General features: G+C 38.0%; 1 protein-coding gene across 2 annotated transcripts; it reads left to right on the top strand.

Annotated features, from left to right (window-relative positions):
- The first annotated feature begins 344 nt into the window (after positions 1-344).
- On the top strand, positions 345-10,974 carry necap1 (NECAP endocytosis associated 1). 2 transcript variants are annotated; one of them, XM_036567234.1, is made up of 8 exons: positions 345-537; positions 4,306-4,406; positions 4,970-5,074; positions 5,865-5,946; positions 6,872-6,980; positions 7,125-7,269; positions 9,036-9,129; positions 10,076-10,974. In XM_036567234.1, exons 1-8 carry the CDS (start codon positions 443-445, stop codon positions 10,134-10,136), a joined length of 792 nt encoding a protein of 263 aa, XP_036423127.1. In that variant the 5' UTR covers positions 345-442; the 3' UTR covers positions 10,137-10,974. The 2 variants fall into 2 exon arrangements, with proteins under 2 accessions (XP_036423127.1, XP_036423128.1); XM_036567235.1 differs by having other exon boundaries at positions 363-537; positions 4,311-4,406.
- The last annotated feature ends 980 nt before the right edge of the window (positions 10,975-11,954 follow it).

Here is an 11,954-nt window from a genome sequence, read left to right as displayed (position 1 = left end):
GGTGTCAATATATTATTTCGTGGCCCCAGTATAGTAATTTGTGGCCTCAAAATAGTAAATAGTGGCCTAAATATATTAATTTGTGGCCGTTTCTTATTAAAATCTTCCATGTCACTTTAGGGGCTCCGTAGCTTTCTAATATAGCTGAAATGTTAACACATTGTTAAAATTTGGGTTTTGAAGGCGCTGCTGTGAAATTCTCCTCTCCTATATAAACGCGTTCCTCCCTCCCGCTGATCTGTATGTCACAGTCCGGCCGGAGCCGTGAGCGCCTCTGCCCATCCGCGCGCTGTCAGATCGAGGGAGACGTGCTGCGTAGCTTTTAAGCTTCGAGGTCTCCAGTGTCGTCAGCGTCACTGACGTCGCTGTAAACGGCTGGCCAGCAAAAGCCGAATCGGATGAAGGCTGATAAATGACCCGCGTCGAATAGGCTTCTTTCAAGATGACGACCGAGGGGGAATATGAGTCGGTTCTGTGCGTGAAGCCGGATGTCAACGTTTACCGCATCCCACCGCGGGCCACGAACCGCGGATACAGGTAACGTTAGGCTACATCGGCTACATCAAACGGCAACGGGCCTCAGCCAACAGCAGGTGTCCGCAGTACTGTCCACCCAGCAGGCTACCAGCCTGTCCCCTCTTCTCTGAGGATGTGCATGGTGTGGTGTTTTGGAGGGCAGCCTGTTTACTCGCTCTGTGGGCAGTTTTAATGTCGGGAACAAACCGTTTCAGAGAACCAAGTAGCATCTCGAGCAGCCCGGCTCATCTCATCACTAGAGCAGGCTGTGCTGTTTTCCCTGTCAGGGATTTCTGAATGTACACTGAAATGGAGGCCTCACGCTTCTGTAGAATTGAAGGGGAATTCCACCAATTTTTCACAATTTCTGCATAATTTAGAGGCTGAGAGGTAAACAAAGTCATTCAGAGTGTTTTGTTGTGAAATGGTTGGTTGTAGAGAAACATTGGTTAGTTTCTTTACAGTGGTAGTGATAGGAACCGGGAGTCACAACGTCTTCAACACACATATAGCCATTTACTAAATATCATGACCAGTGAACCTAGATTTGTCTTATAAAAGAACCTACAGTTTGTATATATAATGCTGATGATGGTAAATACTGGTGAATCTGACCAAATGTAAAAAACGATTTTGGCTTAAATGTCCTGCATGTCAGTGTTTTTAGAAATACATTTTAGGCCAAAACCTTTTCTCTAAACTATTGTAAATCAGTGTCTTAGGCAGTATATTCATAACCGATACATATAATAACTTTCTCTTCAGATGTCTGGTTCCTATCACCACCACTGTGAACAATTCTGACTCTGCAAATTTCTCTAGAACAGAGCATATCACATCAAACTACTCTGAATGACTTTGTTTACATCTTGGCCATTTAGTTATGCAGAAATTCGGTGGAGTTCCCCTTTAAGCTTCTATTACTTTACATTACATATCTAATTTGTACAGAGGCCTGCTGGTGACATCCTGAATAAATGAAAATAATGTGTGGCCACGCATTGGTAAGGTGTAAGAGCGAGATCCTAATGCGATGCCACGACTTAGTAAGACGTGGGAACGAGATCCTAATGTGTGGCTGCCACTTAGTAAGGCATGATCTTGTTCTTACTCCTTACTAAGTGGTGGCCACAACTTAATTATCTCATTCCCACGCTCTACTAATTCATGCATTATTTTTATTGATATGGGATGTCACCAGCAGGGCTCTGTAAATTTGATCACTTGTCTTTAACTTTAGCTTGCATTTCTAGGCAACTTATTGTACTGAGGGGCAAAGCTGTACCCCTCTGCTTGCCAGTCAGTTGTAGTGGCACCACTGTGCATCTGGTAAAAAAGCATGTTAAACACTAAATAGATTCAGTGATTTAACACTCAGGTGGCTGTTACTCTGCCATGGATGAAAAGAGAAGAACAAATTAACACTAAAGACATTTTTATCAATTACATTCATTTCTCTGATGCTTGTTTCCATTTTCCTATGTATTGTATTCTCTCTTTCTCCTCCCTGTTCTGTTCGTCTTATCCCTTCTGCTTCATGCTCTGACTGCTCTCTCACTTCATGAGAAAGGGTTAATTTATTGTCTTAATTGTTTACATTTCATGTTATTATTATACTGTCACACACATGCATGTGAAATAATTTGTTTTGTGGGAAAAAACTACATATGAAATGATGATTTTGTGTTGCTTCATCAGTTCATGCCATCTAGATAACACAGGCTTGCAAAATGAGTAGTTTACTGTTATGTTGTTATATACACTTGTACTATCAATGCCCCTTTTACGAGCTAGCATAAATAAGGCCTTTGCAAATTTAGTTTATGCCTTTGCTTTAGTGGTCTAATATGCATTTTTGGTAGGTTATACAATTATAAGTAGCCAAATTATATAGCTATAAGCTGTCATTATCTTGTCTGCTGTGTGACTGACATTCTTTGAAATATTTATTTTAAATATATATCCATTACTACATGCAAAAAAAAAAAAAAGAAGAAAAAAGAAATTGACTCTGATGGAAAGCATTAGCTGCTCAAGCTGCTGGGGCAAATGTAGTGGCAGTAGTGAATTCTGGTGTGTCCTGTAGTTCTGCTCAGCAATCCAGGATAAAACAGAAAGCTTTGTGGTTTTCTTATTGCCTTCTTACCACCGTGGCTTTAGTGGGGCACAGCAACATTTTACTGGAGCACGTGCCCTAGTAAATTAGGTCTAATGATGCCCCTGAGGCACAATCTCATAATCCAGATTTTCTAAGATTGGATACACTGGAGCAGACAAAAAGCACTAGTAGACAAAAACACCAGAAAAAACTTTGAGTACGTTCATTCATTTGTTCATTTTATTTTGTTAAAGTTTCACATACTGTGCTGCACTAAAATCGGTTAAACTGGTTAAACAGTGTCTACTAATGCTATACATAGCATATCTTAACAGTATATCATTGAATATGCTGAATAGTTTTTGTAAAATGGTATGTTTGTAGATCGCCTACACAGGTCCTCAGCTGGTCCTGGAGAACCTCCTCCCCCCCACGTTTTAGCGTTTTCTTGCTTTAACACACCCAGTTTAGCTCAGCCAGGGGTTGTTAATGAGCTGATAAGTTGGATCAGGTGTATAAGATCAGGGAAAAAGGTTACAATGTGCCGGGCAGTGATACTCCAGGGCAGGGGTTGGGAACCACTGGCTTGTAGAGCTCAACAATATGGACATAAAATGCAATGTTCTATAAAGCTATCATGACAACCGTCTGAGAAGTGATAAATAAAGTGCTGTTTACACAGGGAGAAAAACTTTATCAATGTAACCAACCTGTCCTTTAAGCAAAAAGCAAAAAATACCAAATAACCATTAATTATTGAGCTAAATGATAATAGAACAAAATGCTAATAGCTACTCACACCAGAACAGCAAGCACACTTTTTGGGCACTGTAAGGCTGAGCAAGGAACACAGTGTCACACAGTGAAGCATCAAAAGCTATATGACTGCTAAAGATGTGTAGAATTAGTAAAAAAAATTGTGTTCCATGAGGTGTTTCTGTGTAAAAACAAAAAGGATTCCCCAAACAGCTTTTCTGTTCATGTTCGCTGTTAGGCTACAAACACGAATAATTATGTGTACTTTTTTACTATAGACCTATAAAAATGAATAACTATATATTTAAATTCTTTAAAAGCTCCTTATGATGATGCAGATTTGTTGTGACAGCAGCCAGTTTTGCTTCATCCATTTTACCCTATAGTCTATGTCAGTGGGTCCCAACTCTGCCCTCAGGGCCCCCAGATGGTCCACATTTTTGCTCCAACCCAAGACGCAACACATAGGGATGAAGAAGGAATGTGGGCTGTGTGGGGGGCCCAGAGGACTGGACATTTTACTCACAATACTGAGAGTAAGAATAGTCCTGATGTTTGGAGCAGTTTTTACTGGCTAGTAGTTCAGGATGGAGTAGTTTTTGGGGTGTGCTTGAGTGCTTTGTAATTGGCTGTTTAGCCAAATGGTTGTTACATGCTTTTCTTACTGGAAAGCTGGGTTCAAGCCCAGTGCAGGGAAGTGCTTGCTGAACTTCTGAAGCTACATTTCTGCCAACGTAATTACATCATGTTTGCACTGTGTGTGTGGTAATTTGATTTAAGTGATTGCAGCACTTAAAAAATGTTTATCGTTTGTGTTTTAACTAACAGTAACAAAAATGCAATTTATCATGCAGCCTCTTCGCTTGGTTATAGGAATGTGAGCAGAGCCATTACTGACCTTGTCAGCCTGAACTCTGGCGTTATGTTATTGGCAGGGCAGCTGACTGGAAGTTGGATGCTCCTGATTGGACAGGCCGTATGCGCATAACAGCGAAGGGGAAGGTGGCGTATATAAAACTGGAAGACAAAGTCTCAGGTAAGGCAAGAACTGTAAAATATTCTATTGTAGCACTAAAATAGTCTTTTTAGATTGAATAAGCTCAAGAAAATGTATTTTATCAGACATCAGCACTCTTAAAAGTAATGGTGCCAGAAAGGGTTCTTTGCATGATTCCATGAACAAAGCACTTTTAGTTCCCTAAAAATCATTGCAGTGGGTGGGGCTTAAGAGAACCATTTTTGTAAATGAGATATGTGTGTGGAGAACTCATGCTGCCTCAGGTTTTCATTTAAATGGAAAGATAATCATCAGTCTTAAGCTGATTTTATATATGTTCATTAACCAGTCAGTGTCGAGTGGGTGGAGCAAATCTACTTGTCAGATGTATTTGTGTCTCTTTTTCAAACAATGGTTCTTCTTGGTGTCATCTAAAGAACTAATTGAGGGATGTTCTTTTTTAAAGAGTGTAAGTGAAATGAAGAATATAGCTTTTGCAACTTGCCAATGGTAGCACAGAATACATATCTATACCAATACAAGTCTATACCAATGCATTTGACAAATTGCATTTAACAAATTGTTCTTCTCCTGTTCTTCAGGCGAGCTGTTTGCTCAGGCACCAGTTCAGGAATATCCTGGCATTGCGGTGGAGACAGTTAATGATTCCAGCCGGTACTTTGTGCTCCGAATACAGGATGATAATGGTGAATATATGCATTTTTTCAGTATCTGCCTTTTCAACTGCACTCACTGTAACCACTAGTTTCATCTGGAGTAGCATTACAGAGAAATGTAACATTTCTTAATGTAGGGTTCCGATATCATTGTGCATCCCTAGTTCTCTATATTTTTCTTCCATTTCTTTGGAGTGGTGTTCTTTTAATTATCTTTTATGTGATTCTCTTTTGTTTCAACGTCTTGTACATTGTTATCTTTTGTTTTGCTATTCCTTATAAAGTTCACTCTTAAAAAAGGTGTTTCTTCAGGAGTTCTTTAGTAAAGACAATGGTTCCTTATAGAACCATAAACACTCAAAGAACCATTTAAGCATTCAAATGGTTCGTTGAACGTTCATGGTTCTATATAGAACCATTGGGCCTCATTCACCATAGGTTTGTTCTTAAATTTGTTCTTGAGAAAGGTCCTAAGAAAAAGTCTACATCTCATGATTCATGAAGTGTTCTTAAAGCGCCAAACTGTTCACACCTTTGTGCTCTTGAGTGTGTGTAGATTCTGTTCTTACATAAGAACTAAGAAATAAGAAAACATTGAGTGTCAGAATCTTTGTGAAAACTGCAAAAGCAGGTTTTAAGAAGAAATTTCTTCTTACGAACGGTTGGTGAATGAGCCCCATTGTCTTTACTAAAGAACCCTTGAAGAACCATCTTTTTTAAGAGTTAACCTTATATAGCTTTTATGCTGTAAAGGTTTGGTACAAAGTTAGTAATATGACAATGCAGTCAGCTAATTAACAGCCCTTTCATGATATTGCAGGTCGCAGTGCTTTCATTGGAGTTGGTTTTGGGGACAGGGGAGATGCATTTGATTTCAATGTTGCTTTGCAGGACCACTTCAAGTAAGTCAACTTCCCTCTGCAGAACGTTCTGTCAAGAGTTCAGTTTTCCCAGCTTTTGCCATCCACTGCAGTGGTGGAATAACCTTTTTTTTTTTTTCCTTTACTGTGGATGCTGAACATCTCTTTGTTGACTTTAGTTTTATGTTGCACAAAAATAGCACAGAACATTGTTTTGCCTTTTTTACACCTTGATTACATCCTCCATTTTCACCCGTAATGCTGTCATCACTGCTGCATATCGCTGTGAGGCACAGAACATTTTTTTTTAATGCAACATGTTAACACCGCTTAAAGAGTAACTGCAGCCTAAGACCTTTTTTTTTTTTTCATTAATAGCTAAAATGCGTTGTTCTGTAATAATATACATCAGCTTTGCTTAAAATGTGAACATATCTTTCCAAACTGTAAAAATATAATTTTTATCATGGTCAGTTCAGCCTCGGCAGCGCCCCTCTGTTTCAACTTTGCTAGGGGTGGAGTGAGCTGAAAGTAGTGGGGTGTAGTTACTCTTTGAGGTAAAAGTAGCATGCCATGTGCTACCCTGGGACTAGGAAGGACACATGAGGCACCGGTGACCATTGCAGTAGATATACTTTTTTATTTTACACCCACACAAACCAACACTCGTCAATGGCCTTTAACATTTATTTGACTTTTCAGTCCATCTCGCTACATGAGCTTCTTTCTGCCGGCCATCTTTCTCTTAGCCTCCCTTAGGTTTTGTGCGCTGGCCTCACACCTCTCGTCGGCACTTGGGATCAGGCGCCAGCCTCACAGTTCTGTTATACAAGTGACAAAATATAGTTCTGGCTCATGCTAGCACAGCCTGGCAGTCGGATTGTAACGGATTGTACTAGTTGCCATAACTACAGATGCATTGCATGCTGATGTCAAGGTAATGAGTTGTGTGTTCACTCTCTTGAAGGTGGGTAAAACAAGAGAATGAAATAATCAAAAACGCTCAGGCTGCGGACTCTGGACCCAAACTGGATCTAGGCTTTAAGGAAGGACAGACCATCACACTCAACATCGGGGTATGAGAACAGTTCTCTCTCTTTACACCAGGGCTTTGAGACTTGAGTAGATTTAAAATGGTGAATATTAGCCTGTATATTGTTCATCAGAGGATTTTTATATGTTGTGTTGCATTTTTGTGATTTTCTTTCTTTTTTTTCCAGCAAGGCAAAAAGAGGGATAAGCCCCGTCCCCAGAGCTCAGGGGGCCTAGGCCTTCTCCCACCTCCCCCTGGAGGCAAAATAGCCCTTCCTCCTTCCTCTTCCAATCATAATACAGTACCGCCCACAGTAGGGGTAACACAGATTGGTATGTTTTTTGTTTTGTTTTTGTTAATCAGGAATTGATCAGTCTTTAAGAAAATCACTGGGCAAATTCAGTATGCAGAGATATTAAAAAAAGCACCTGATGTTCACTTTATCTGAATGAGGGAAAAAATGCCTTGACATGCATATTAGCTCTAATCTACAGTCATATACAAAACTGTGTCCACCCTTGGTCAAATTACATATTTTGTTGATTGTCTAAGTGAAAATAAGTTACACATCCTCTGCAGAGAACACACTTCTGCACATTTTAATACACATTTACTATTTATTTGCTGAATTGAACATATTGGGAAAAAATTAAACATAAATTATGGCATATTTTGTACTGTATGTTTATTTTTTTCTTACATGTTAAAAGGAAATAAATAGAAACTATGCAATAAAAATAGCAGTAAATGCCATATTTAAGTGTGTTCAGAAAACCAACAAAACATGTCATTTGACTCAGGGTATTCAAACTTGGAATACAGTTGCAATACAACTGTAACTCATTAGTTCTTAGAAAAAATTAGAATGGAACGGAGTTCTAGAAAACCCTATAGCAGAGTACTTTTAGATCATATCATGTTCCGTAATTCAGTGGTTCCATTATAAAGTGTGGAAAAATGTATGTGAACAATCGGTGTCCTAGTTGTTGAGACTACCAACTCAGTAGGGGTATAACAATGTTTAAGTCTGAGATGTGAATAGTTATATGCTACACAGGTTGGTTTGGCTCACATAAATAAAAGTTCTCAAATAAAACATGTTCTCTAACAGTATAACACAACACCTGCAATATATAAGCAACTTCAGTAAAAAAAGAAAAAAAGACAGTCATTTGAACGTGGGTACATAAAACCAGCCCCTTGCACTTTACTCTAATAGGATGCATCCAGATATGTAGTTTTGATCATTGCCTGTGCTTTTTATGAAAGACAGCAAATGAGAGACCTTTGGAAAAGGCCAAGGGATGTACATCATTACATTTTAAAATACAGGGTAATTCAAAAAGATTCATCCGATTTCTAAATGATTTATTTCACTTGTAAATCATTACAGAACAATTGTAAATGGTTTAACAGTAAATTGTAAATGGTTTAAGTGAGCATAAAGTTTATTATGTAATTTTACCCAGTGCTCCTTCAGCTGTACGGACAACATCACCATTGATCACAATTGATCATAATTGAGTGCTATAATATTTAGTGAAGTTTGCAACAGAGGTGCACAATGACATTTTATTTTACATAAAATCTCTGACCAACTGCATGTGTCATTAAAAAGAGATCAGGCTTAACCCTGTTTAATTAGATGTCGTGCAGTACAGTATGTGAAATGTGAAAGAAATATCATTGTACACCATTGTTTTTGATGTGGCACAACTAGCGTATTGTGTTTGTGTTAAAGTATTGTGATACGTATCATGAAAATGTAGTAAAGCTTAATATTTTTTTATATTCCACTGCTGTGTAAATATCCTCCAGTCACAACTGTGTTTTTATTTTTAAAAATCAGCGCTGTACCAAAATTATGTCATAAAATTGAATCATGGTGATATCTGAGGTTTAATGATGCACTAAATCTTAGAAAATCACATCATTGAGGGGTTAGTGATTTACATCCCTTATGTAAATTACTAACCCCACAATCACAGATCTACCTTCCTGCAGACTCTACTTGACTACCACTTTCTGCTATGTTGCTCAAAATTGCAGACAGAAATATAAATGGTTAAATCTATTTATCTAACTTTTTTTCTATCAGGTTGTCTGTTAGAACTGGACAGTAGTAACTCCAATACAGTGGTTCAATCAAACCCCAGTTCGGACCTTTGGGGGGACTTCTCAGCTCCTGCAAGGTAACCATTCATTCAACTCTTAAAAAGAAATTCCACCATTTTTAAAAAAAAAAAATTCTGCATAATTAAATGTTTAAGATGTAAACAAAGTAATTGAGAGTGGTTTGATGTGAAGTGCTCTGAGTCACAGTTGTTCACAACGGTTGTGTTGATAGGAACCAGACGTCTGAAGTGTTTAATGTCTCTAAAACAGTGGTCTCCAACCCTGGTCCTGGAGATCTACCTTCCTTCAGACTCTAGTTCCAACCACAATAATATACACAATAATTAACCTCTTCCCAAGTCCCTGATTGGCTGGTTCAGATGCATTAGTGTTAAGAAAGATGGCTGGGCAGCCATCAGATTAGATTGGCCATTAGGGGCCACTGCTCTTAAGGCTCCCAAACAGCAAGCAAAATGATTACGAGTACACTGCCTGATGCCTGACACTATGTTTATGATAGTTTTGAGGTAACATTGTGGCCTAAAATGTACAAGCAGGGTGTTATAAGGTGAAATAATAGGATGCCCACCCCCCCCCACCCAGACTTACTATTATTTTGCCGTTATTATCACTGCATATAAAAACGTAGACACATGTACATTAACGGATTAATAAATAAAATGGCTATATTTGGATTGTAAACATTGAGATCCCTGGTTCCTGTCACCATCACTATACAGAGATTCAAGTTGGTAAGTTTCTCTACATTAAGGCACTTCATATCAAACCACTCTGAATGACTTTTACATCTTAATGACTGAAATATGCAGAAACAAACAAAAAAAAACAGTGGAATTCTTCTTTAATTGCTGTTCTAGGACCTGTTTTTTTCCTAAACGTGAGAGAGATAGAGATTTGCATGTAGTAAAAACTGTATGAATGTTTATGGCTTCCAGTTGAATTGCTTTTCCTATGCCTCATGCACTGTTCCTTATGTTATTGGTCTTCTGCTTCCTTTTGCAGTTCTGTTCCTCCTCCAGCACCACGGCAAGATCCTACTTCTGGGAACTGGGTGCAGTTTTGAGGCCACCTCATCATCCTCTGTCTTTTATCTCCATTTCATGAGATACCCCATAAGTCTATCACCGACAAAACACTGTAAATAAAACGTATTAGATGCTCATAAGGAAAGTTAGAGAACCTGCGTATTAAGATTATGTTAACACCAGCTTATCTTGCCGAGCCATATAATACAATTCAAGGAGTACTCTGATGTTTTTCGGCCTAATCTCTGTTTGCCACAAATGTGTTGTGTAGTCCATCTCATAAGACCATAATTTTGATGCATATCCCGGACTTATCCCTATGTAACACACACTTAGAAGCTAAAGGGCACTTGATTCAGTTCCTGCCCATTTGCTTCTGTTGCAAGTTTGTTTTGAGTAAAGAGGTTAGGTTAAAAAATGCTAGTGTTCCTTAAACTTCATGTAAATGCATGATATGACTATGGCAAAAAAGAAGCAGAATGACCTCTAGTGGACATGTTGAAACAAACTGTTTAACAACTTTGCGTTTGTGAGAAGGGTTTAAAAGAATGTTTGCAGCTCTGTGATTTGACAGAGTGTAATGTTAAATGTAGTTAAAATGGAATTTGATGTATTGTCACCAGGCAATGTACTGTACATGAATATACATCCAATATACTCGCAATACCTATTATACAGAGTATACTTAAACAGGGCAATTTAAACAGCAGTAATAATTCTCGTACTAATAAGTACTACAATAATAAATCTAAACCTGAAGTCGTAGGGACAAAATGTCAAATTTGTAACCTGTAATCACTGCACATTCATTATAAGTCCATCATGTGACTAATCACTGGTCACTTACATATTAAACCAGAATAAAATATTCCAAAGGAATTGTGAAGTTTTTTCTGACTGCTTGTAAAATAAGACAAAAAGTGATGTGTATAATTCATAAAATCCTCAAAAATAAAGCCTGTGTTACTCCACTGCAGCACATGGAGGAAAAAACTGGACAAACATTAAAAAAAATTGCTAAATCATAATAAAATTAAATGGATTTTCTTAAAACCAATGAAATGGTTTCCCCTTCTGATCATGAGTTGGTATATTCCCTTGTATGCATGCTTCTGCTCTCTTGAGGATGCTTTTGGACCCAAACTAGGCCAGTTTTATAGATGGGAGACTAGACCAAGACCGAATAGGAGTGTAGGGTAGCTGAACATAGTCAGATGCAAAAATTGAACCACCTTGGTCAAATTAGAGGTTTTCTTGGTTTTGTAAGTGAAAATAACAATACAAATGTCATTTTTTGGGAAATTGTAGTGCAGATGTGTAATTACTTGAAAGAAACAGTTTCAACAGATTTCTCTTCTAGGGACTAGAGATGGACCGATGCCATTTTTTCCCTTCCCGATGTTTTAATATCTACCAACACCGAAGACCAATATTGATACTAACTGTGTCTAATATAATTAACCTCTAAGTCCTCTTATTTATACAGTTACACTTAAATATTTTTTGGGCTAAAATTTGTTAAGCAGTATATAGTGGATATTAAATATACAAGAGTATTAACATTTGTAATTTAAATTACAGTAATTTTGGAAGCAATGCAAGTATTCCTCATACACGTTTTAACACATGCTTACCTTTATAGACAAATCTCGGGCCATTCAAATTTCCGACTATTGCAGAAGTACAGTAATACCATATGAACGGAACACCCCATGTCTTGCCTTTGAGATTGGAAACTATGCTGATGTGCATAACATCTTCCTCGACAGGAGTGAATAAAATGCTAGCCATTGATGTTCATCTGTGAATTTCAGTATATTTCAAGTCTTAATGAATGACACCAACAGGCTCCTTAA

This window comes from Colossoma macropomum, unplaced genomic scaffold (genome assembly GCF_904425465.1).
Source record: "Colossoma macropomum unplaced genomic scaffold, Colossoma_macropomum, whole genome shotgun sequence".
Taxonomy (NCBI): domain Eukaryota; kingdom Metazoa; phylum Chordata; class Actinopteri; order Characiformes; family Serrasalmidae; genus Colossoma; species Colossoma macropomum.
Note: the sequence above shows the minus strand (reverse complement) of the source record. Positions and strands in the feature narration are given on the sequence as shown.

Coding starts and splice junctions, on each gene's coding strand:
- necap1 (XM_036567234.1), top strand. CDS start 443: ATGACGACCGAGGGGGAATATGAGTCGGTTCTGTGCGTGAAGCCGGAT. Junction 538..4,305: donor GCCACGAACCGCGGATACAG/GTAACGTTAGGC, acceptor TGTTATTGGCAG/GGCAGCTGACTGGAAGTTGG. Junction 6,981..7,124: donor CCATCACACTCAACATCGGG/GTATGAGAACAG, acceptor TTTTTTTTCCAG/CAAGGCAAAAAGAGGGATAA.